A 27,072-nucleotide genomic window follows, 5' to 3' on the forward strand; every position below is an offset into this window, starting at 1 on the left:
CCCATGTGTTGTCCCTTTGGTTCCCGTGGATGGCTCCTTGGTTCCCGTGGCTTGACCCTTTGGTTCCCGTGAATGGCTGCTGGGTTCCCGCGCCTTTGCTCTTGGTTTCCTGCGGCTGGCTCTTGTTTTCCCGTGCCTTAACCCCTTGTTTCCTGTGCTGTTTTCGGGTCCCTAGCTGAGCTGTTTTCCCGAAGCAGCCAGGGGGCTCTTCCCGTGGATTTAATGCCCTGTTTCCTGTGCAATGTTGGGCTGCTATTTGAAGATTTTTGGGCTGCTGTTTGAAGAGATTTTGGGGCTATTTTTGGACAGAATTTGGACAGTTTTTGGGACTGATTTGGTGGCTGGTTTGGGAGGAATTCCAAGAGACTTTTGTTGATTTCTGTGCAATTTTTTACTGCAGTTTTTAGGTGTCTTTTGGCCTTCTCTCTACCTATTTTAATTAGCTTTTAATTAAGTTTTAGTGGTTGTTTGTATTCCTTCTTTTGTGACTATAAATAGGAGTTGTTTGTGGCTGTTTTAGATATGTGATGTGATGTGATTTTTGGAAATGTAAACCTGCGGGTTTCATTGGAAAAGCTTGCGAGCTTTTTCCACTTCTTCTTCTCATCCCCTCCGGAAATCTTGCGAGCTCTTTCCAACCTTTCGTCTTGGCTTCTAACCTCTTTCGTCTCTCCGCAAGTGCCACTCCATCTGTACCCTTCTTCTCAAAGTAAGCAAGTTTAGGGTGTCATTTTGTTTGAGTCATTTGTAAAAGTCAATGGTTGTAATGTCATGTTATGTTGAAAGACAAGTTTGTAAGAGTCTTTATTTATAAAAGTGTTTGTTTATATGAAATGTAAGAGTTGTTCTATTATCTCTAAGTTATCTCTTATGTTTGAGGTATTTTGTGTCTTCTTTTATATAGGAAGTCAATTTTCTTTTCGTGATAAAAAAATATAGGGTCCCCTATATTTTTTGCTCGCATCAAGATCCTAGTATACGAGTGACTGAGGTCGAAGAGGTCTTTGTCGGACGACAATTGTCTGAGGATGGCGGTTGACAAGTGGAAGTTCTGATGTCGACAGTTGGGCGGCGAAGGTTTGGTGCTCATTGTCAATAGGTAAAAGACCGACTGCGGTGGTCAGTTGGAAAAAGTTTGGTAGTGTCACCTGAGCAAATGTCCAATGGCAGCAGCAACCTGGTGGAGGTCTAACAACAACGACTGTCCTGCGAGGGTTTGGTGGTGGTGATCGACCAGCGATAGTCTCATGGAGGTGATCAGATAGAGGTTTGATGGCGACAACCAAGCGGAGATCCGATGGCGATGGCTTGGCGACAAGAGTTCACTGGTGTTGGTGCTCAGGTGGAGCTTTGTGATTCTTCAAGCATCAGAGTTCTGTTGAATTTCTAGCCAAGGGTCCAAGCCATCATTCATGTGATGAGTTAGGGTCTATTTATATATTTTTCGGAGTGGCATGCCCCACGAATATGGAGAAAATATATAGCACTCAATTGGATGACCTATATTGATTCCATTGATTGTAGGTTATTTCTTTTGCATTCAGGCACCTAAATGATGTCAAAATCAAGCGATATTGGGCTCATTAAATTCGTCTTGTCTAGCCACCCGATTCGACTATAAAGATGCCAAATTTGAAGATCATTTGGTTATCCAGTTAATATTTTAAAATTTCCAATTGTACTTCGGACTCTAGATTTGGGCTCAGATTGGACTATTTTTAATATCTTTGGGTTCATCATATCAAGACACTCAGTTTGACTATAGGTTTTCTATAATCAGAGTTTTGATGGTCTTGTATTTAATTATGGAAGTTTTCAGTTCAAATATTTCTCTATATTTGCATCCAATCAAGGCAATTTTTGGTGATTTATCAAGTCTAAACTTTAAGAGTTATTTGTCTTCTCTATGTTTCATACAAATCGATGGTATAATATATAATTCCCCTAATACCAAAGTACTTGAATCATATATTGAAATGAAAGATGAATATCCATAGTATGGGACTTGGTTATTCTTTTAATGGTAGATACCGATGTATGGAGAAGAAATTGAGAGTGAGAGAATGAGGGTATTGATTTTTAAGAGAAATAGGGGGAATTTTGAGAAGTGTTAGGGATGTAGGTTGGTTGAATAGGACTAATTGAGGCTTTTTTCTAATGGTTGGAGGGATAAGAGGAATTTATAACAAATACTTAACAGAAAAGGTGTGTTGGTTCTAAGTTCATTGGAGATGGGAAGGTAGGTAAGAGAGAAATGAGGCAAATTTTTGTGGTGCAATGACATGAGAGAAATGGGATAGAAATTGGAGCAAAAAAGGAGAGAGAAGGCTAAAATAGAGTAGAGAAAAAAATATTTATGTATAATAAAGTAGGGAAAAGCTGAGCAAAACATCTAGTGCGAGAAAGTTTAAAACAAAACCCTTCGTTGAATGAATACTATTAAATAAAATAAAGCTGGAAAAAGCTGATCAAAACGTCTGGTGCAAGAAAATTTAAAAATCAACCTTTTCATTGAATGAATACTAACTTTTAATTTTATATTAAGGACCGTTCAATTTTATCTACTTGTTAGTTATGCGGAAGTTTGAAATAAAAAATATACTAAAATAATTAATAAATCTCTGTTAATTTCTTGAAATTGAAACAGGCTATCCTAGTTATGTAAAACTAAAATAATGAATAAAAAATAGAAAAAAAGTAGAACTAAATTATTTATGGCATATGTGAATACTACAAAAGGGGCTCAAATTGGGTTATTTTAAAGCTTGTTCTTGAATAGAAAAATAGTCTAAAACTATTGCAATAAAGAAAAAATAGTATAGTTAGGTGTAACAAATACAAGTAAAAAAATGCAAATCTATTTATAGGGATTTGGTCTACCAGGCCTACTTCCACTTCCCAATTTTTTTCTCTCAAGATTTTCATTCATAATCTCATTTAGAGAACCTCTTAAAAAACACTACTTAATGGGTAATTTTGCCCCTCAATACTTTTACTTCAAGTGAGAACTAGCAATTACTTGCACACTAGGCTAGGTTGTAACATCATAGAATCGACCACTTCTAACAAGCCATTAGGTATATCATTTTGGTGGAAAATAATGAATACCTTGAGATATTTAATCTCCTTTACAACTAGCACTCACAATGCACTCAAAATGAAAATTGCAAGTGGAGGAATACAAAGCTTTGAGAAATAAAAGAATGACTTTTGAAGATTGGCTTTAAGGCTTCCATTTTCATGAATCTCATAACCTAGGGTTGCCAAAGGTATATATAATAAAAACCACTATTAATCACATTCTATTACAACATATAACCATTGTGAAATACTTAAATTATAACCAATTAGCCGTCTAAAAGAAATAAATTAAAAATTTGATCTTTTAATTATTGTACTATTTGATATAAATATTGTGGTATGACCAAGTCGATTTAAAATAGATAATAAAGATCATATAATATGATAGACATCGTACAATATGATCCATAGATGGATCCAACTAATTAGATTGATTTGATTGCAACTGCTAGGTAAATGCTCGAATTCAAAGTAGATCGTATCGTACGATCAATATCGTATAGTATTATTTTAGGAAGTCATAAAGATTAACATTTTTAACAAATAAGTATTATTAATTTTAATATGATTATGTGTGCTATTAATTTTTTACTTAATCAACAAATCTTTAATACAAGTTTACAAGATTCAAACATAACAGTAAATTTATGAACTTTAAGCTATGAATTTTAGTATGATGAATTTGATGCACTCGAATTGACTTGACATCCGCTTCAATTTGATTCAATTGTGTTTCAACATCATTGATTTATTTTTTCATGAGCCATTGATAAATTAACTAACACGAGTTCATACTTTAATTCATCAGCCTTGACCAAATTATATTTGTGATCATAAAAAAAATATTAATCACGGAAGCTTATGGGATTATCAATCTCCCCATTTCTCATATGACAAATATACCTTGGTTTTACATTTTTTTAGGGAAAATATACTTGTTTTTGCGTGTGTGTTGTTTGTGCGTGTGTAAAAATAAAAAATATATTATAATTTATAAAGAGAAATGCATCATATAGAAAGAAACCTGTTAAACGCTAAGTTGTAGCAAGTTACAAAAGTAAACGCACCATACAGGCAAATTTGGCATAGTTATTCAAATGAAACAAACAATACTCTCCTCATGCACAAATATAAGCAAATAAACTAAGTTCTAATTGGTTCTTGATTTGGTGGTTTTTGGCTAGACAAAAAATCTCTAATATAGTTGAATTGGATTTGGAGCCACTCATGAGCTTCATCCTGTTTTTGTTGATTTTGCCACAATTTTTGTATTAGAATTAAATGAGAATTTGAGTTTTAACAAGACACGATGGAGAAAAGGATTCATGTAGCCAATCCCATGTAGTGGGATAAAGGCTTGATGTTATTGTTGTTATTGTTGGGTAATATGCTGATAAAATTTTAGCTCAGATATAGCAAAATGTTCAGTCCAGATATTATGAGGTCTCATATTGCAATAGGAGGTGGTTGTGGAGTACCTTGATGTGGTTATTGCTCTGCTTCTGCTTCTTCACTACTACTGTCGAAATACCTATCTTTCCAGTGCTTGATATAGATATATGGTATGAGTGGTCAGAGAAGGGAATATGAATTTGATTAGGTTGCTGGAAATGCATTATATTATATTTGACTTCCAAAGTATATTAAATGACAATCAAGACTCAAGACTCAAATTAGGTCGACATTTGACCTTAGGATTCCAAAATTTTGTCAGATGCTTGATGCAGTGTCTGAATGTGTCTGCTATATTAAATGAGTGGTAGAAGGGAACATTAATATGATTTGATTTCTCGAAATGCATGATATTATGTTTGAATCTAAAATATAAATGACAACCAATACTCGAATCAGGTTGATGTTTGACCTTAGGATTCCTTATAGATGTCAAATGTTTTATGTAGTGTACGATTGTATCTATTATGTTAAATTCTTGACAAGCCATATAAAAGTAGGTAAGCAGAGAAATGAGTGGTGTGATATTCATGCTATCTCCTACTTTTGGAATGACATTATGACGCAACATATGTTTAATGCAAGGTTTAAAAAGGAGAAATCGGGAATCGAGGCATTTTGTCTCAACGAGGCGAGGCATAAGCCTCAAGGCGGATCGAGGCGTAAGCCTCAAAACAGAAAAATATAAACACATGAACTTATAAAGAATTCATAAAAAATGACAAAAGTAAAATAAAACATCAACATAATTATTTGATTCATCCTTATAAAGATATAAACTACAATTCCTAATATTAAATATTATTATAAAATGAAAAATTGAAATGAGATTCAAAATAAACACTCATTTAAAATTTAAATACATCATAAATATTATAATCCACGGCAGCCTCATTCCTACTTTCATATTCTTCATAATAGCCCTTGTATGTAATAATTATATCATCCTCGAATTCTAACTCATTGTCATCTTCTAAATATTTTTCAATTATAATGTTTATTTTAACTCCTCATATTAATTAACATTGGATTCAGCGTAATATAAATTTTCATTTTTCTCATCATCAAATGCATGCCTCCATTTTCAATTTTAAATATTTTACTATTTTTGTTAGTATCCATTCATTGTTAGAAAATATATTATAAAAATCAAATGATTTATTTCATTCTCGGTTATTTGTCTTTATAATTTGAAGTGTTTTTCTTTTAAGTTTTTATTAAATATAACACAATCATTCAACCAAGTTCATTCGTCTATAGCTAATTTGTTCATTCTCTTTGTATAATAGAATAAAGTATATATATTTTTAATAAATATGTATACTAAAAATTATTAAACTTAACTATAATGAGGTGTTGCCTCGAAACACCTCAAGGCATTATACCTTGAGGCATGCGCCTCATTTTTCAAAGGTGTAAGCCTTACTGGCTCTAGCAAGGCTTAAACCTCGAAGCGCTCATTGTGCGCCTCAGTTCGAGGCGAGCCTCAAGGCATGCACTTCAAACGATTTTTTAAACCATGGTTTAATGACATGAATTTATTGCAGGTCCACTCAGTTGAGGTACATGATGGGATAAAGGTGAGTTCTGAATAATAGAATTTGCATACGTCCAGTTAGATGACACAAAATAAACATTCTCTTGTCAACTTCTGCGAATTTGCCTCTTTATGTTTCAATAAATCTAATATCATCCTGGTTTTCCTTATTCAAGATAATTTTAACTCTTTTTTCCTAATGCTACCAATGATTTATTTTGATTTTACTCTAGTTCTTTCTTAATTTTTTTCATCGCAGTTATCCAGTTTTTTTTTTTTAACTGAAAGATCTTTTTTTTTTTTGGTATTTTTTCCATCTTGGTAAAATTTGCATATTAACCATGTGCAGTCAAATGTCAACTGCTACTTACGTTTTCTTTTGCGCCATTGATTTTTTCATTTAGGCTGATAGTCCGTCATGGATGATGCTGAGGCAGGACATTTTGAAGGACAACCATGAAGGTACTAGGGCTGCTCGAACATTCCATGACTTTGCTGAGAGCAATTATTTGGCCCATCTTAGTTTTGTACGAACCTCTGTTAAGACCTGAAAGGTAATTTGCCATATGGGAAATCTTCTACGATGCCATCTCTATTTGCTCAATTCATTTAGTCAATTTTTTATTTGTCTGTAGTTTAATATGCTGTAGAAATTGCTCGGTAGGGTTCAGACTTGATGAAAAGCACTCGATCCTGTCAGTTCATTTTTTTAATAGTTAGATGACATTTATTTACATAGTTAAAACTTCAACTTTGGGTGGCCAATTTGGCACTCTCTGTTCATCTTATTTAGATATCACGTCTATTGCAAACTTTTCATTAAGACATGCCAATCTGGTTGACTACTTCATGATTGAAATTTTGTTTACATTTTTTTGATTTGGTGCCTATGAAGATATTTAGATCAATTAATAGAGAAGCAGCCAGTGCTGTCCTTAGGTTGAGGAATTGTTTGATAATGGTTTATTATGGTGGATGATTCTGCGGCTTGTTTATATAACAGAATGTTACGCTATCTTCATTCACTCCTGTATGTCCTAAAACCAGGTTGAGCAAATCGTGATTTTGTATCTTCGGGATGGGGTGAGTGGGATTTTGAATTGGCACAAGCAGGGATCAAGTGCAAGTATCGGATAATTGCCTATCAGAAATCTTCACTATACATGCACGTGTACATGAACCACCATTAGTCTCCTAATAGCAATCCTGCAATACCTGCTGATGTACAGGAATATCATGAAAATTGCCCACTATAAGAGCCACATGGGCTACAAGATTCCGATAGCTAGTCTTCGGTTTCTGGAACTAGACAACTACAAAACCAATGCCACATGGGCTTCAGGGACCAGATAGATGGTGTTCAGCTACAGGACTAAAAAACACCAAAATATGTTAAGCTAATTGCAATTAATGCCTATCCATGTTATAGGAACCACCTTAAACAAGTTTCAAAATTAATTAAGTCCAATTTAAATTAATCTATAAGAATGCAAACCCCAGAGTAAAAATAACAAGAAGCTTAATCCAATTACTTTAACCGAACATGATGAGGTAAGCCAAGCATTGAAAAATCATGTTGGGGGATTAGAATATGTTTTTTGTGCAGCTTCTTAATGAAGATCAAGATTGCGAAAGCAAAAGATCATGACAGACATTTGATGCCTTGAAAAGAGACGAGTTTAGCATATGAAGGAAGATCAAGGCAGGTGAAGAGAGAAGAGATTGAGAAAAAGAGATAAATGAATGCCTTAAGGGTAGGTAAGCTAGGCTAAAGAGATGGAATATTATGATTGGAGATATAGGGAGTTGATCTCTAGGGTCCCAATAAAAAATAACTTTATTCTATATCAACCACCCAAATTATAGCCATTAGCTTGTTATATTTTATAGTAGCTTTCTTGTTGACAATCTAATATAATAGAAAATTGACAAATAGGACCAATGACATGAAATAATACTGATTAAATTAACAAACATAATAACTAACAAGTGAAATAAATTTTTGTGGTTGCACAGAATTCTGCTCTGGAGAGTTGGCATGCTAAATGAGGAAGAATGGGAGGTTTCTGATTTTTCTGTTAAACTAATTAAAATCGTCCTGTGGAAAATTCATTTGAGAAGATTGTTGAAAGAGAAATCCTAACTCAAGATGGAGGTAATGAATGAGAAAGGCATCATAGGAACATGAAAAAGAGAAGAACAAAATCTTCATGCATAAAAAATAGTGATAGAAGACTCTCATCATACATTTTCATTAGCACATTTACAATCTATAGAAGTATATTGTTGGAGATAGTCACAAAGGGCGTTAGACTAATTTGAATTAATCTTCTTATTGGCTGGGCTGACTAAAAGTTGTTGGCTTTTTTAACTTTTTTCCCTTTTCTTTTCCATTTAGGCTCATGGATGGTTTAGTTTAGACCACTGAGTTGGTTTGACTAGGTTGTGTTAGGTTAATGCTGTTGGGGTAAACCCATTTAGGTTGATTGGTTCAAACTAGTTGGAGAAAATTATGGATGATAAAGTGGAAGGAGATCAGGATGAAATTTGGAATTTATTTTCGAATTTGAGATTTTTGAAATTTAAATGGAGGATAGGTTTCAAGTTTTTGGTGAGCAATTTGTGGATGATATTGCATGGGAAATTTTGGAGGACATAGGAAGGATATGGAGATTATTGTGGTGAATATAGATATAGAATGTTTGCTTAGACACCAAGAATTGATAGGATAGTTGCAACCAGTTTCCAAGGTCTTTAATATTTTAATTTGTTAAATTTTGTTGAATGTTTAATTTTTTTGCTTTTAGTTTGATTTTTATAACAATGATGACTTTTTACCTTTTTTTTTAAATCGTTTTGTGGAGTTTTTGGAAATTAACTTATTGTAGTGGTTGTTATTGGGGTGCATAAAGAAGGCTTTGGATTCAATAATAAAATAAAATTAAAAACTATTAAAGTAACTGCTTAAAAATAAATTGAATCTTGAAAGGTTTTGGATTTCATAATATAGATTAAATTTGTAAAGGAGAAAGTTATGGGAAAGTTTTGGGAATTCATTTGTATGGCATTTGAATTGAAAGACCAAAAAGATTGGGGATAAGAGTACAGGTGATATTATGATCTCTTGAAATCTCAAAAATTGAATCACGCTTTCATTTTTTCAGAACTCCTTTGATTCAATAATTTTCTTCAAATACTAATTGATGAAGAGCAGGACAATGAAAGTGAAGCTCAAGAATCTGATATAGAGGAAGATGGGAGATAAATAGAAAGAATAGATTGAGAAGAGATGAATTAATGCTACAAGGTGTGCGAGTTCAGGACAAAGAGAAAGAATGAACTCTAAGACTTGAAGAAAAATGGACGAATTGGTCTCTGCAGTCAATGCCATATAAAGGATATATCTTTATTTTATAATCCATTATCCTTATTGTGACCCTTCACTTATCATATATTTAATAGTAACTATTATATCATGGACAATAGCAAATTGACAAACAAAGAAGGTGAGATGAATATGACAAATTAATAATACTGACTAAACTATCCACATACACAATACTAAATTGATTTGAGTTGAGCCTCTTATGCTGTACGAATAGTTTAAATATTGGGGTTTTTCCATTTAGGGCATGGTTGGGCTTGGTTGGCTCTATTGGTTAGGTTATTCATGCTGGGTTAGGTTAAATAGGTTGTACTATAATCAATTATGTAGATTGGTTTGATTAGGTTATGATGTTTTGAGGAACTTATTGAAAAAATGGAAAGGGACTAGAATGATTATATGAATTCATCTTTTCTAATTTGTATTTGAGTTCTTAGTTCAAATAGAGGATAACTAATAAGTTTGGAGATTTTAATGGACAAACTTATGGAAGATATTATGGAGCATATTGTAGAGAGAATTATGAAAGATATTATGGACAAAAAATGATAGGATAATTTTGACCAATTTTAAAGTTTGATTTGAATTTTTAATTCAAATATGAATTGAACTTTGCATGATCAAAATTTTAAATTTATTTTTAGAATTTAAATTCAAATTTTCATTTTATTATTATTGTGTATTTTTTTCTAAATTTTGAATGTTTTATTTAATGTTTTTTTGGGAGTTTGTTATAAGTGACAATTAAGAGGCAGTGGCTATTAAAGTTGGAGGAAGAACCCTTTGTGTGTAAATATAATGATAAATATTAAAAATAGTAAAATAATTATTGAAACCACATCTTAAATCTTATAGATGTAGAATTTCATAATGTAGATTGGATGTTGTGTGAAAGTTTGTGAGGATATGTCAAGAGCATATGGAGTAAGAGGTTAATGAGAGTGCAGAGAAGAGAAGAATGTGATGTCATGAACTCATGATCTTTCGAAACCTCAAAATCAAAACACTTTTTTTTTTTATGGAGAACCCCTTGGTTTTTTTTTTTTTATGGAGAACCCCATGGATCTAAGAACTATGTCTTTTATGCCGATGGTGAAGAGTGGAACAACAAAATGGATATAATGATGGTCTATTAAAAACAGTTGCAAACATACTTATTTAATAATATTGATTAAACTAATCGTCATAAGGAGCTTGGCTTTCGTCTCTGCTAGGGTTTTGGCTTTTTCGCTTCACCTTCGCTAGGGCTTTGCCCTAGCCGGCCGGTGCTGGTGATCGCTCAGGGAAGTTTTCGCCGTTCTCTTTTGTTGATTTATTTTCCTTGGATGTGTTTTCTTGCATAATCTTCCCCGTTCTCATTGGATGGCAGTTAATAGGGTTTGTTTGAGAGACCCTAGCTTTCTTTCAGGGAAAAATTGTTCTAGATCTTTCATTAATGCGCTGATTAGGGCTTCTTCGGTAGCTTTTCCTCTTCTTAAGCGTTCCACCTTCCGTGGTATGCCATCTTTATGGATTTCTGAAGCAGAAATTTCCGCACTCGCTGCCCCATTTGAATTCTCGATGGTTGGAAAATTTTCCAACAGTAGGCCTAGCTTGGAATCGATTAGAAGATTTTTCTTTAATCTTAAATTGGGTGGTGAATTCTCTGTGACTATGTTGGATGCGAAGCATGTTTTAATCAAACTTGCGAATGACGTGGATTACTATAGGATTTTTTCACATTATTCCTACTTTGTAAATAATTGTTACATGAAGTTAGTTAAATAGTCTCATTGGATTTATCGGTCTAATGTCTCATTATACCTATTTGGGTATCCTTCCTAATCTGCGTCCTCACCTCTTTACTCGCATTCTTCATGGCCTAGGATCGATTTTTGGTCGGCCTTTGCGTATTGACAATGCTACTTCGGTGGGTTCTTGGCCTTCAGTTGCTCGCGTTTTAGTCAAACTCGATTTTACTTCTGTGTGGATCGGTCCTGATGTCTTGGGGTATGTTCGATCTATGATTTTGGAAGATTTACCTTCCTTTTTGCGATCAATGTAAAGCTTTGGGTCATTACAAAAAAGAATATGGTAGCCTTAAACTTGTTAGGCCTAAACTGATTTCCACTACTGGTGTTAAGGATACTGTGGATTCTACTTTGGTCCCTTTCACTGAAATGTTTCCAAATGTGGATAATTGCAATGATATTGTTGATGTATTACTCCTGTTGTTGTTAATCATAGGGATGATTTCGTTCATCCTGAGGAGGAAACTGTTTCGTTGAATATTAGTTTACCTGAGGATTATGTCGATGAAAATAGAAAGGATGTTAATGGTAATTTGAGTGTTAACATTTGTATGGTTAACCTCACTGATAGTCCCATTGTATCTCCTAATGCAAAAGTGGCTGATGAAGAGGTTGATGTTGATTCTGGCCGTGTGGATTTTGGAGAGCTTGGGTGCCCTGTTGTTGGGAATTCGGGCCTGTCACACCTGTTGAATTGGCGGCTATGACTATTTATTCTAATGCTCCTGTGGATGGTGATAGGGCTCTAATTAATGTTCCTATTTCTATTGTTGATAAGGAAACTTTATTAGCCCAATTTGCTTCTAAAGATAAAATGGGCGTTCAAGGGGATTGGTTAATTGATTATGGTTCAAGGAGGCATGGTAAATGGTTAGATGATGATTATGGGGAGGAAATTATTGAGAAAATTTTTTAAAAAACTTGTCGGCTGTGGCTTGTTGGCAACCTTTGGTAGTACTTCTTTTTGCTCTGTTTGGTGGCCTTTTTGGGTTATGAGTTGATTTGCCCATTTCATTAGTGTGGATTATTATGTGATTCCCTCTTGATGGTCCTTGCCTAGCTACTGGGTGGTTGCAGAAAGCGTGTTTGACAATGATTGAGCCTGACCGGCTTTTGCCTTCATTATTGATTCATGTATCTCTTTTCTTTAGCTGTGTATTTTTAGCTTTGTCCTTTATTGGGCTTGTTTGTATCCTGTCTTTTTTGAATGAAAAAAAATAAATAAATAACAATCATAAGGAATCTTAAGTACAATCACTTCCATCACACAGACAAGTAATGAAAACAAAAAGATGCCTAAAATAAATTACTTGGATGGCACTTATTCCTCCACGCTAAGATGAGTTAAATTGTTCCAAGAGGAAGACTTGCTGGTCCTTGACTGTACTGTTGATCTAGCAAAATTCAAAGTAGAAAAAATTCATTGTTGAAGATAAATTTGAATTCAAATTTAGAAGGGAATTAAAAAAGGTTTATTTAGAGAAAGATGGTTGATTTAAATTAATATTTGAGAGGAATTATGATAGGTTTATTTAGAGAAAGATGAGTAGATGATTGATTTAAATTCAAATTTGAGAGGAAAATATGAAGATTTATATCAGGGATATAAATGCCTTCAGATACAGTGATGGACATATGTGAATTGATATTATTGTTTTGCAAAATTAACAAAAGTAAGATGGATTCATATTTTCCATTTGGCCTCAAAAGAACTTTTATTAGGTCAGGTGACCGGACGTAGAACTACGTGCGATCATCAATAATATAGCGCCACATAGCAACCCGAAAACCCGACCCAAAACCGTCGTGATTTGTTTATTGGTCACGTGTTTTACGCCATTTCGGGTCGCCCCGATCTTAAACGGGCCGGAAAAGTTAAAAAATCGCGGCGTCTTTAAATGTATAATAAACTTTTGGCAGATTATGCTTTGAAGACGTTATACAGTATTTAGGGTTTACAGCACGAAGAGAAAGTTTTCACGAAGGGTTCAAGGAGATGGAAGAGAAGACAACGGCGATTTCTTTGGAAGACTTAGACGATTTTGATGAAACATTTGGCACTTATAATGTCAATGAAGATTTTTCTGTTTTTATATAAGTAATTTCTTATCTATGCAGAGGTTTTACAATATAAATATTTAAAATCTAGTTACGTATGATCATTTCTTTCTGTTTATCCATGAGTATCATATTCGTACCCAGAGAGAAGGTAAGAGTATTGATTGGTACACATATGGTACTGTTCGGTACTTATAGGTATTGCTCGGTATGCTCCTTATTTTTGTTCGTTTACCTCGATAATGGCTACCTTATACCGAGTTTATAGATCATTGGTATTGATCGGTATTTATAGGTTCCTTGTACCGAGCTTTTAGATAAGTACCATATGTGTACCGAGAAAAAAAAATACTACATAAGTCGTTATAAATCGGTACTGCTAGGTATTTATAGTTTCCTTGTACCGAGCTATATATAAGTACAATATCATTATCGAGATAAAAAATTTCTACATAACTCGGTATTAATCGATACTGATCGGTATTTATAGGTTCTTTGTACCGAGCTTTTAGATAAGTACAATATGTGTATCGAGATAAAAAATTTCTACATAAGTCGGTATAAATCGGTACTGATAGGTATTTATAGTTTCCTTGTACCGAGCTTATATATAATTACAATATCAATACCGAGATAAAAATTTCTACATAACTCGGTATCAATCGATACTGCTCGGTATTTATAGGTTCCTTGTACCGAGCTTATAGGTAAGTACCATACGTGTACCGAGACAAAAAATTTCTACATAACTCGGTATAAATCGGTACTGATCGGAATTTAGAGGTTCCTTGTACCGAACTTTTAGATAAGTTCCATATGTTTGTACCGAGATAAAAAATTCAACATAAGTCGGTATAAATCGGAACTGCTCGGTATTTATAGCTTCCTTGTACCGAGCTTATAGGTAAGTACCATATGTGTACCGAGATAAAAAATTTCTACATAACTTGGTATAAATCTATACTGATCGGTATTTATAGGTTCCTTGTGCCGAGCTTTTAGATAAGTACAATATGTTTGTATCGAGCTTTTAGATAAATCGGTATTTATAGGTATTGCTCGGTATACTCATTGTTTTTGTTTGTTTACGTCGATTATGTCTCCCTTGTATCGAGCTTATAGATAAGTACCATAGGTGTATTGAGAAATTAGTTTCGACAAAACTCGGTATTTGTCTGTATGCAGTCATTGCGGTATTGCTCGGAATTAATTGAATTTTTTTTTTCACTGGGGGTTTACAACTCAGAAAAGGAAGCATATGATAAATATTGCCAATATGCTTATTCTCATAGTTTTAGTGTTCGGAAAGAACATCATTCATTCTGGCCAAATTCAATGAAAATAAAATCAAAGGATTTTGTCTGTTCCAAAGCCGGATTCAAGAAGGAGACAGAAAAAAATATGAAGGTCAAATTTCGAAAATCGACTACAAGAACTAGATGTCCAGCTATGGTTAGATTTGCGGTCAGTGAAGATGGAATATGGATGGTGAAAAGATCGGTAGAGAGTCACAATCACGAATTAGCTAAACCGGATGATCAACATTTGTTGAGATCATCTAGGTACATCAGTGATGAAAATGCCTCAGTTCTAAAATCAATGTCTGAAGCTAGCATAAGAACAGTTAATGCATTTTCCTATCTCTATCTGATGAGGTTAGAGGTGTAGAAAATCTGGGATTCACAAAAAGGGATGCATACAACTACATTCAAAAGAAGAAAAGAGCCAAAATTGAGAATGGGGACGCCAATTCGCTAATCGAATTGTTTAAAGACCGGACAGATTCAGACAACATGTTTGCATGGGATGTGCAAACTGATGAAGAAGACAGGTTGGTAAATTTTTTTTGGGTTGATGGGTTGGGGAGAATTGATTACGACTGCTTTGGGGATGCCATAATTTTTTATACAAGCTACCGTCTTAACAAATATAATTTAGCCTGTGCCCCTATTATTGGAGTTAATAATCATTGGCAAAACATTATATTCAGGGTGACATTTCTATCTGGGGAAACAATTGATTCTTTTTCCTGGCTATTTCGAACATTTTTAAAAATTATGGAAAGCAAACATCCATTTACTATATTCACTGATCAGGATCAAGCAATGGCTCGGGCGATAGAAATTGTATTACCTAATACACGGCATAGGTTGTGTCAATGACATATATACAAGAAGGCTCTTTCCAAAATATAGTGTTTTAATACTAACAACAAAGTAAAATGCCTATTTTATAGTTGCTTCAGCAAGTTTAATTCTGAGGAGGAATTTGATAGTTTGTGGAATGAAATGATCAGAGAAGGGAACCTTCAGGGTCATCAGTGGTTAAAAGATCTGTACAGAATAAGAGAGAAGTGGTCTACAACATTCAATAAAAAATGTTTTAACCTTGGTATTTTATCTACCCAACGTAGTGAGTCCACTAATTATGTTTGTCATGACATTTCAAAGGCTACAAGTTCTATCACTGACTGTTTCCTGGGGTTGGAGAAAGTTATAAATACTTGGTGTCGGAATGAACGAGATGAAAATTTTAGATGTAGTCAAACTGAAATACAACCATACATGAAATGTAGTCCAATGTTAAAGCAAGCTGCCAACTTTTATTCCTGAAAGTTATATTCTTTTTTTGAAGAGGAGTTTTTACATGGTCTAGGTGAACTATGCATTGATCATTCTTCACCGGACTCATCAATATTTTCCGTCAAGAACATAGACCACTCTTTTGATTCACACAAGTGGACTGTTATGTTTAATTCTTCTGAAGGAACCATTCAATGCAACTGTGCAAAGTTTGAGATGATGGGTTTATTATATTCTCATTGCATGAGAGTTATGAGGCAGTTGGATATTGTCAATATTCCTCAAAAATATTTTATTCCAAGATGGTCATCTAGAGCTCGGAAAGATTTATATACTTGACGGAATATCCTACCTATGGGAAACAATACGGGCACATCGATTCAGGGTTCCCGTAACATGATTTTTAGAAATTATGTTTGCTGATTTGTATATCAAATTAGCACAGAAGTACAGGGTAATGAGGATGCAGAACAATGTATGATCGATTCTATGAGTGCAATGGCTTTAAATGTTCAAAACATTATGGAAGGGAAAAAAATAAACGCATACTTGAGGGGAGCCACAAAACAATTAAAGATCCTGCAAAGTGCCGGCCAAAGGGAATCTCTAATGCTAGATTAAAGGATCATTGGGAGAAGAGGAAGAGCAAAAAAGTGAAACCCACAGAGAGAAATCCTCCTACAAGCATATATTTTACACCAGGAGAAATAGGAAGTCAGTCGTCCTTTATGTAACTGTTCAGTAAAACTCGATATAACTCGGTATTATAAGATATTACTCGGTATTAACAATTTTTTAGTTTAATTGAGAAATTTTTTGCACTATGGTTCAATTGTAATTTGCACTAAGTCTGACGTTAGCATCTTTTGCGTTTTTTCTAAAACAAATCCGGAATTTTTAGATTACTCGGTATAAATCGGTATAAGCATGTATTACTCGGTATTAGACGATTTTTTGCTTCTTTGAGAGATATTTTGCTATAAGGTTCTATTGTAAGTGCACTTCGTCTGACGTATGCATCTTTTGCGATTTTCAAAAACAAATTCGGAAATTTTAAATTACTCGGTATTAGAAGGTAATACTCGGTATTAGACCGTTTTGTTGCTTCATTGAGAAATATTTGGATATAAGGTGCAATTGTAAGTTGCACTTCGTCGGACGTATGCTTTTTTTTTGCGATTTTCAAAAACAAATTCGAATATTTTAAATAACTCGGTATGACTCGGTATTAGACCGTTTTTTGCTTGATTGAGAAATATTTTACTATAAGCTACAATTGTAAGTTGCACTCCGTCTGACGTATGCATTTTTTTTGCGATTTTCAAAAATAAATCCGGATTTTTTAAATAACTCGGTATGACTCGGTATTAGCAAGTATTACTCAGTATTAGACCGTTTTTTGCTTTATTGAGAAATATTTTACGGTAAGGTACAATTTTCAAAATTCATTATAAATCAAAGCATTGTAATTTTTTCAAAATCACAAAAAAAAAAAAACACAGAAATGACCTATGCAAATTCATATTTTTATTTCATATTGGTACATAAAAGGGCATATGCAAAATTAGTCCTGAATATATGCTTATTAATTTGCCAGTTCTTATGGATATCCCATTGAATAATATCATATTGGATCACTTATCATATTGGATCACTGTTTTCATATATTTACAAAGAAACATTCCACAATCAACACTGTGTCTTGTGTTGGCAAGTTAGGTATCGTTAGGATTGGTCAAGTTCGTATATCATCGTCAAAAGCATTTTGTGTATCAGCGCATAAATGAGATATCTGAAAAGGGAATAAATTTAAAATTTTAATATTCAATATGATGACTCAAATCAAATACAAATTTTACGAGCACTTACAACTTCAATAGCCACTGCCTTGTGAGTGGGTTTGGGTAATGAATCCAAAAATGATGTAGAACGGGTATGGGGATTTGATTTCTATGGGTCTTGAAGAGCAAATACAAAAGTCTAAACAGCAGCTTTTGGTTTTTAGAAGTCTTGGACAGCAGCTCTTCTTGTTGGAAATCCCTGGACAGCAATCCAATAATGTCTAGAAAAGTCTGGACAATGAACGGTATTGTTCCGGAGGGCTGGACAGCAAAACTCCTTGCTGAAAAGTTCAGGACAGAAATCCTAGAGATGGCCAGAAACTTGGACAACAATTGTATGAAGGCTGGGAGCCCTTGGGCAGCATGTAGTGACCTTCGGTGGTGCAGGACAGCAGGTTTCACTTACTCAAACAGCAAGTTTTGAGGCTTCCATAGTGTAGGGATGCAAGGACAGTGGCTGGAAATTCAAGCTGCAGTTGGGGGAAGGAGGAGAAACAGTATCAAGTGGAGTTTGGAGAGCTGTAATGAAAGAAAAATCCCACGGCAAAGCCTGAAGAATTTCAGCCAGCAAAGGAAATTAGAGAAAGGATTTAAGTCCCCAAGACAGAAGGCTGATTTTGGCAAGATTTGAACAGTGCAGGCCAGAGAAGAATTTCGGCCAGGTTTTAGGGAAAGGATTTTGAATTCTTTCCAAGGCACATAGGGCTTAGGGAATAAATCATTGCATTTATTATAGAGGGGGGCCGGTGGTTTGATGATGAGGGAGGGGATTGGGGAGATGAATTGGATTACTTAATTAAGGCTTAAAGGATTAGGAAAGTGTTTTAAATAAATCCAATTTGAATTTGAAATTCAAATTGAATTATAATAGGAAACTTTCCTAAAATAGATCTCTTAAATTAGAAAAGAAATTTCAATTTAAAAATGCTTTGAAATTTGAAATTAAACCTTTCTAAACTAAGAGGAAATAATTATGGCAAGAATTCAAGATGTGATTTGGGTTTTGGAGGGAGGAGGGGGATGATAAGGCCGGTGGCTAGGGGTGAGAGAGGGAGGGAACTAAAGAGGCTTTAATGCTTTCTTAATTTTGGGAGTTAGATTTAGAATGAATTAAGTCATCCTAATTAATTCAAAATCCAATGGAGGGAGAATTTGAAAACTTTCCTAAAATAGATTTTATAATTTATGAAAGAATTTGAATTTCAAATTTTGGGAAATTTGAATTCAAAGAACAATTAAATTATGGCAATCCAAAATTAGGAATTATACAAATTAGGCACTAGGGAATGGGATAGGGTGTGGCCGGCGGTTTGAATGGGGCAGTAAGGGACCGGCGGCAAGGTGGAGATGGAGATGATGTGATGGTGGAAGTAGGGAGAGGATGAAGATGACGATTAGGAACAACAAGAAGGAATAAAAACAAAAACAAAAGATAAAAGGTAAAACCGCGAGCCTTTGACTCTTCCAAAGACTGACGGCTGATACGTTGCCCTCCTCCAAGGGACTTCACGTCACGAGCTCGGACCCCATCATGCGGCTGGTGGAAACTTTGACTCTCCCATAGGGATTTTACTAACGTTCTTCCCAAAGAACACAAGTGCAAAACACAAATTTTTTTATTATAATTCCATCATACCTAATACAAGAGAATGAACCTCTATATATAGGTCTTAAAAGAAATTAAAAGACACATTTGCCCCTTGGGCTTACATAAGACAAGAGGGTAAAAATGGAAATTGCAGAATTAAATCAAAATACACTTAATAAACTAAAATAAAACAAAGTGATCTCGGTCGTCGATCATCAGCTCCTCGGATAGGCATGGACGGTTGGATGTCTGCATCAAAAAATTCCCAAGTTTTTTTTCCTTAGATTGCAGACCAGGAGTGTCCAATGCTTTTGGTTTATGATGGGAACAAGGATTAGATTAACTTTTATAACAGAAGTTCTTGTAATATTAGTAACGAATTTCGTTGTGTCCGTCTGATTACATTGACAGTAATAACCCTGGAATAAATAAGATTTAAATTCAGAATTTGTTAAATGCACAGAAGTTCTGAATTACAAATGATAACTCACCCAATGGAAACTAGAAACAAAGATAAAAGGTTGGTTGAGTCTTGGGATCAATTCATTCTTTTCAGATAATAAGATTTCAAAAGCATCAATATGATTGTTATCAAGCTCTTGTGCCATCAACAGCTCATCCAATTGGCTTCTGTACATAATTGCATTTCCACCGAAGAATATAGTATCACGCCTACATAATTCAGTTGATCTTTATTAGAAAATAACAATATACATATGAATACCGAGCAATACCGAGTATTTATGTACTCGGTACATGTCGGTATTTAAAATATCGACTCGGTACGTGGTGTTCCTACTATGTATTTACCACTAAAAATTGGTAATAATCAGTAAAGCTTATAAATACCTAGAAACACCGAGTATTTGGTGTTCGTACTTATTAATACCGAGCAATACCGAGTATATCTTTTACTCGGTATTGCTCGGTATATGGTATTCCTACTAGCTACTTAACAGTAAAAACTAGTAAGACTCAAACCATTATAAAGTACCGAAAAATATTTATTTGAAAATTATCAATACCGAGCAATACCGAGTTAATTTTTTATTCGGTACAGCTCGGTATTTATATTAACAACTCGGTACAATAAGTTTATGATCGTTGTACTTATCGATAATGTTCAATACAATAACTACATAAATGAATTACATTGCTCGGTACTGATCGATACTCACTTATACTTAAACTGCTTAAGAAAATTATCGATGGAAATCCGTTTGTCTTCATTTATTAATAATCGTCCCGTGTAGTCTAACATTTCCGGTGCTGGTCATTCAATTATTTTCGATTCATCAACTTCATGAACTACAGCAGTCGGGACATCAGCCGGAATAGCAGCAGCAGTAGCCTTCATTTTTAAATTTTCAACTTCAGATGCATTAACATCAACCGGAGCAGTAGCAGTAGTAGTATTTATTTTTAATATTCTAGAAGCGCGAATGCCAGGCTTTCTTCCTCTGCGTGCAGTTTATTTTTTAATATTTTTTCCAACAACAGGATCAGCGAAATGAGCAGAAGTACTCTCATATCTCTTCTTCTTCCTGTCACCTGTTGTGAATGGAGTTTTAACCCGTTTCCATTTTCTGTCATTTCTAAGCTATACACGTCAAGCTATCCCTCCACGATTTGATGAAGGAAATTCCTCATCTTCAGATTTGCTCACAGCCTTATCTTCAAAGGATTCAGGTACTTGGGCATGAGATTGGGAAACAACCTCATCCATCTCTTTCAAATCTACTTCTTTTGTAATTTCCTCAACAATTTGGTCGACAAATTTGGCTAATTTGTCCAAATTGTTATGCTCAGATACAGTTCTTGAAGATAATTTGACCGCACTTTCACTCCGGTGAGCTTTAAAGGAGGCAGGAAAATTATCAGACAAGAATCTCTCTATAGAAGCAAATTTCAATTTGGCATAATCTTTTATGTCAAATACGGCTTGTTCCAATGCCGCAACCCTTCTTTCAAGTATATTATTCGACATTTCAACTGAAACAAGTCTTTTTACCAGTATGTTCTGCTGGGTGATAAATTTGTAAATAGATTGATTAAGGATCTTTAAGTTTGTCTCCTCAGAAACATGACGATTTGGATCTGCATCAGGGGTTGACTCTTTTTCTGTGGTCTTACTAGTGCTTGGCGACTGGCTAGGAGGTTTAGTTAGGCTAGGCATTCTAATTGGACTGTCTGGAGTTCCAGGACTTTGTGGAGATGGAGTTGGGGGCTTAGAAGATATTTTTGGGCTTGTGTGTGGGGTAAGTACAATTTGTAGATGCTCTTCTGTTGGATATGTGGAAGAACTCTAAATTAAAGTCTTATCAGCATCTGTTATTTCTTGTAAATGTGTGAAAATTTGCACAAAATGTTTTATAAACATAAAAAATATATAAGAAAATCAGAAATTTAATTGACTACACATAAGTTTGCTACCTCAGCATCCTGAAGGTTAGTTAACATATTTTTAACATCTTTATCTCTATAATTAAATTTTTTTCGTCTCACCGAATGAGACAGGGTCAAGCTACATTATTCACTACCGGTGTATGTTCAAAAAATCATATCTGCAAAAAAATATTAAAGAAAGCCAAACAAGTCAATGTAATAATGATAAAAAACTATTTATAAGAATTAAATAAATAAAATCAAACCATATATGAAACAAATACTCACAATTACAATCATTACGAAACCACTGATATATCCTAGTGCATTACCTTTTGATTGTTTTTTTGCAATTGAATTAAATTCATTCATGAGAAAATCCCTAATGGATTGTGGCTAGTTGTATATTCCAAAGTTTGGACATTCTTTGCAACATCCAATATTGCAGATTGTACACGAAAGTTGGCTGTTGGAAAGAAAATGTTGGACAATAAATAAACAATGAATTCTTTCACTACATTCTCTACTGGAGTTGACACATCCAATTTCTCAATATCATGCCTTATATCATTTGTTGTCGCTCCACTCATTGTAGCAGTACCTGGCTCAAATTTAATTCCTCTGTTCGGCAAGCCAATAATCAAAGCAATTTCATCAGTTGTGAAAGGTAAGGTCTTGCTATTAATAACAAAACTTTCAGACTGCATGTCCCACTTCGACGATAACATAAAAACAAGTGGAACATTCTGAGGGAATCGAGGCAGTAATGAGAACTGATTAATTTGTAGCTCGCGTAGTCTTGTAACTAATGGCTCCCCAAATTTTACAACAATCTCATTATAAATTTCTCTAAAAGTTGAAGTTCGACATCTGAAATGAATCTTAGGGCAATATCCCTGCATAATAAAGAATAAAAAACAGAACCTATGTAAATACCGAGTAGTACCGACAAATGTTAAAGAGGATTGATAGCGATCACATATACACAGTATTTTCATAATATTTTCAAACTAATACCGAGAAATTACTTTGAATAACCTAGCAATACCGAGCTGTACCGAGATGTACCGAGAAGCACCGATCAGCACTGAACAGTACCGAGCAGTACCGAGCAACTCCGAACAATATATTATATATAAAATAGTTAGATATTTTTGGTAAATACCGAGTATTAACTCTTAATACCAACTGTACCGAGATGCACCGAGCAGTACCGAGAAGTACCGATCATCATCGAACAGTACCAAGCAGCAAAGAACAATGTATTATATATAAAAATAGTAAGATTTTTATCTTAAATACCGAGTATTAACTCTAAATACCGCGCTGTACTGAGCAGTACCGAGCTATACCGAGAAGCACCGATCAGCACCGAACAGTACCTAGCAGTACCGAGAAACTCCGAACAATATATTATATACAAAATAGTTAGATATTTTGTGTAAATACCGAGTATTAACTCTGAATACTTCGTTGTACCGAGCAGTACCGAGAAGCACCGAACAGTACCGAGCATCAATGAACAATATATTATATATAGAATATTAAGATATTTATCTTAAATACTGAGTATTATCTCTGAATACCGCGCTGTACTGAGCAGTACCGAGCAGTACCGAGCAGTGCCGAGTAGTACCGATCAGCACCGAACAGTACCGAGCAACACCGAATATCGAATACCGTTTAGTACCGACCATTAACTCGGTACTAAACAGTATACATTCAAAATTTTATACTAGAAAAGAACGTTAGTAAGTTAACCCTAAAAATACGATTTTTTACTTTTTCTACCAGATAAACTATATAACAAGAATATATGTTCTTCGGAAGAAATTTCTAACCCGAGGCATTGTTTCTGTGGAGGTATTCGACCGGAAATTTGCTTCGAACTCAAGGCAACTGCTTGCGAACTACGAAGGAAAGGAATAGTTGCAGAAGTCGATTCGTCTTTGAGTCTAGTAAAGCGAAATGAAAATCTACAGGGTAGGAATTTATTTAAAATAATACCATACCGTGATGGGCTGGTTGTCGGGTCGTCATGGATTTAAATTACGCATGTGCGACTTAACCATTATTCGCTGGGTCAAGTCAGCGGTTTTGAGGATTCTACGTGGCGCTATATCATTGGTGACCGAACGTAGTGACCAAATAAATGTTCCAAAATTAAGTTGATTGGATCAAGATGTTGAAAGAAAATTGTGGGAAAAAACTGGAAGGAGAATATTATAAATTGGAATTCATATTTGAATTCGAAATTATTTCAAATAAATAAAGTCTTCTAATTGCTTGAAAATTTTAATTCAAGTTATTTCAAATTTGAAGCCTGGTTTAAATTTAAATTCAAAGAGAGGATAAATTTGGAGATTTTGGTGGAGGATTTGTGGAACATATTATGGATGGAATTGTGGAGTCTATTATGGAGAGAAATGTGAGGATATGGATAAAATGATTGTTTAAAACTCGGAAGAAATAATAGGAACATTGCAACAATTTTCAAATTTGATTTTTTTTAATTGTCTTTTTTTTTTTTTTGGAAAATATCAAATTTAAGTTTTTTTTTTTAAATTTCAAAATCTGAATATTTATTTATTTTATTTAAAATTGAAATTTATGATAATATCAACATTTCACTTTTTTCTGCTTTATTATTTTTTTTTGGAGTTTATTACAACTGATTCTAAATGACTGGTGGAAGGTGATGCTGCTATTGGAGGCTAACGACAATAAAAGAACCATTACGAGAAGATAAAAACCAAATTAAGTCACTGAAGGTGTAGGATTTCACATTCTAAATTGAATTTGTCAAAGGGAAGGTTATGGTAAGTTTTCGATATTCGTGTATGAGCATATGGAATGATGAACCAAATACATTGAAAAGGAGAAGGTGATGTTATGATCTCTTAAATTCACAAAATCAAAGTAGACCTTAAATCTGTGAGGGGAACTTCTTTGATTAGGAAATTTTTCTCTGATACTAATGACAAGGAACAATACAAGGGAAGACTCTTATATAAAAGGTTAAACTTGGGAAAAGCAAAGATAAAAAAGATATCGAAAAGGATGAACATAGAAAGAATCCCATGGCTGGAAGAAAGAGGGTCGAATTGATTTTAAAACATACTCAAAAGAATATCATATCTTTATTTCATACAACATTTGTCTCCTAGACATACATAATAATAGCCATATTCTAATAACAAAGAACTAAATGATAAATTAGATTGATGAAGCAAACATACCATTAAAAAAATATCACTGGATTGCTAAACAAAATGACATGCTACTGTTATCTAATGAGCTTTGCAATGCATAATCCTCCAAGCTAAGTTTTACATCATTTTAACTGCCTACGCTCTAAGGCTTCGTTTGGGATGACTTTTTTACTGTTTCTTGAAGCAGCTTATTAGTATAAAAATTATAATTTTTGTACTAGAAAGCTGCTTCAATAAGCAATAAAAAAATCATCCCAAACAAAGCCATAATTACTGTAATACAACAGCTTTATCACCATTTTTTTTTTTCAAATTCTGAAAACAAAACCATTTTTTTTGCAGTTTTTTGTCTTTAGCTGCTGACCATATTCATTTGCTTGGACTTGAGGCGCTTATTTATTCTCTACATATGAAAGTTCGACTTTGTGTTTTGTATATAATTATGAAATTTCTGCCGCAAAAGCAAAAGCGGATATAATCTGATTTTGAAGCGTCTCTTTTGCTGGAGGTCCTTCGTTTCCTTAACCTCATCCACTGCTGTCGCCGAGTGATCTTTATTCTGTTACAGTTTTTGATCTGCTATACTTTTTGTTAACTTCAGCCATTCAGTATGGAAAAGAGCTCGTTTCAACGTTTTCTCTTGGACTTTGTACAGGTAGAGCTTAAATTATTTTGTTATTTGTAGTTGACTTCCAGTTTTAGATTATTGCAATTTTTAAGTTTTCAGATAATTTGAGGTTTTGTTTGGGATAATTTTCTTATTGCTTCTTAAATAAAATTTTTAATGTAAAAATTTTAATTTTTATATTAAATTTTTTTAAAAAAAAAATAGTAAAAAAATCGTCCCAAATGAAACCTGAATCTAAACTCTCTATCTGTTCTGGTTATTTTCCTTTCTCAGTTTTCTTTTTCTTATTCTTCTGTTCTATAGCTTACCAGTGCTTGTTGGCAGGATCTCAATGAATTTAAGGTTTACTAGCACAGCTTCACTATTCTTTCTTCTCTTCATGCTTAGTCGTTCATAAAACTCAGTAATGGGCAAAAACTATTAGTCATCGGTTTTTTTAAGGATAACTTAATCTTATTTCAGAGAATTATTTTATGCGGATGCCAAACGTCATCTGGAGATCAACCATAATGTGTCACGTCACCCCTTTGCTCAGTACTACGACTTGGTATTGCTGATGTGATGTATTTTGATTGGTCTTCCGACGACATTTTGCATTCGGCCTCCGCATAGAATAATTTGCTAAATGCTAACTCAAATGAAACGCCTAAGGTCAGTCTTGATTTGAAGGAATCGGAGGGAATGAAGATAAAATTTATTTGATAATTTTATATTAGGTGTTTGATTTAAATCTAGTAATATAAGTAATTATGTTTATTTAAAAACACATAAACATAGTTATTTTTTATTGATGATATTTTACTGTGCTCTTATTTTGTTGAATGTTTAATTTTTTTGCTTTTAGTTTGATTTTTATAACAATGTCGACTTTTTGCTTTTTCTCTCTTTTTTTTTATCTTGTGGAGTTTTTGGATTAACTTAATGTAGTGGTTGTTATTGGGGTGCATGAAGAAGGCTTTGGATTCAATAATAAAATAAAATTAAAAAATATTAAAGTAACTGCTTAAAAATAAATTGAATCTTGAAAGGTTTTGGATTTCATAATATACATTAAATTTGTAAAGGAGAAAGTTATGGGAAAGTTTTGGGAATGCATTTGTATGGCATTTGAATTGAAAGACCAAAAAGATTGGGGATAAGAGTACAGGTGTATGATCTCTGGAAATCTAAAAAATTGAAGCACGCTTTCATTCCTTTGATTCAATAATTTTCTTCTAATACTAATTGATGAAGAGCAGGACAATGAAAGTGAAGCTCAAGAATCGAATATAGAGGAAGATGGGAGATAAAAAGAAAGAATAGATTGAGAAGAGACGAATTAATGCTACAAGGTGTGCGAGTTCAGGGCAAAGAGAAAAAGAATGAACTCTAAGACTAGAAGAAAAAGGGACGAATTGGTCTCTGCAGTCAATGCCATATAAAGGATATATCTTTGTTTTATAATCAGTTATCCTTATTATGACCATCATATATTTACCATCATATATTTAATAGTAACTATTATATCATGGACAATAGCAAATTGACAAGCAA

General features: G+C 33.9%; 2 protein-coding genes across 4 annotated transcripts in view; both read left to right on the top strand.

Moving 5' to 3' along the window:
* The window catches only part of LOC110092581 (F-box protein At3g54460), a 43,497-nt gene that overhangs the window by 14,259 nt on the left and 2,166 nt on the right, over positions 1–27,072 (top strand). The window contains exons 8-10 of one of the 3 annotated variants that reach the window (XM_020817197.2): positions 6,081–6,113; positions 6,475–6,624; positions 25,254–25,642. In XM_020817197.2, coding sequence (XP_020672856.1) covers positions 6,081–6,113; positions 6,475–6,621 — 180 coding nt within the window. In that variant the 3' untranslated portion in view covers positions 6,622–6,624; positions 25,254–25,642. Of the gene's footprint in view, positions 1–6,080; positions 6,114–6,474; positions 6,625–25,253; positions 25,643–27,072 lie in introns of those variants that run through there. The other 2 variants (XM_028696004.1, XM_028696005.1) reach the window with 2 other exon arrangements.
* On the top strand, positions 11,949–16,506 carry LOC110092396 (protein FAR-RED IMPAIRED RESPONSE 1-like). The gene is made up of 6 exons (XM_020816926.1): positions 11,949–12,108; positions 14,550–14,865; positions 14,964–15,134; positions 15,294–15,452; positions 15,540–15,638; positions 16,326–16,506. The coding sequence occupies exons 1-6, from the start codon at positions 11,949–11,951 to the stop codon at positions 16,504–16,506; spliced, it is 1,086 nt and encodes a 361-aa protein (XP_020672585.1).

The sequence above is a fragment of the Dendrobium catenatum genome, unplaced genomic scaffold, assembly GCF_001605985.2.
Source record: "Dendrobium catenatum unplaced genomic scaffold, ASM160598v2 fragScaff_scaffold_716, whole genome shotgun sequence".
In the NCBI taxonomy this organism is placed as follows: Eukaryota; Viridiplantae; Streptophyta; class Magnoliopsida; order Asparagales; family Orchidaceae; genus Dendrobium; species Dendrobium catenatum.

What these genes read in the sequence shown, in the direction of transcription:
- LOC110092396 (XM_020816926.1), top strand. Translation starts at nt 11,949, where the DNA reads ATGACTATTTATTCTAATGCTCCTGTGGATGGTGATAGGGCTCTAATT. An exon ending in TTATGGTTCAAGGAGGCATG is followed by an intron (nt 12,109 to 14,549) that starts GTAAATGGTTAG and finishes TTTACAACTCAG; the next exon opens with AAAAGGAAGCATATGATAAA. An exon ending in CATCAGTGGTTAAAAGATCT is followed by an intron (nt 15,639 to 16,325) that starts GTACAGAATAAG and finishes ATATCAAATTAG; the next exon opens with CACAGAAGTACAGGGTAATG.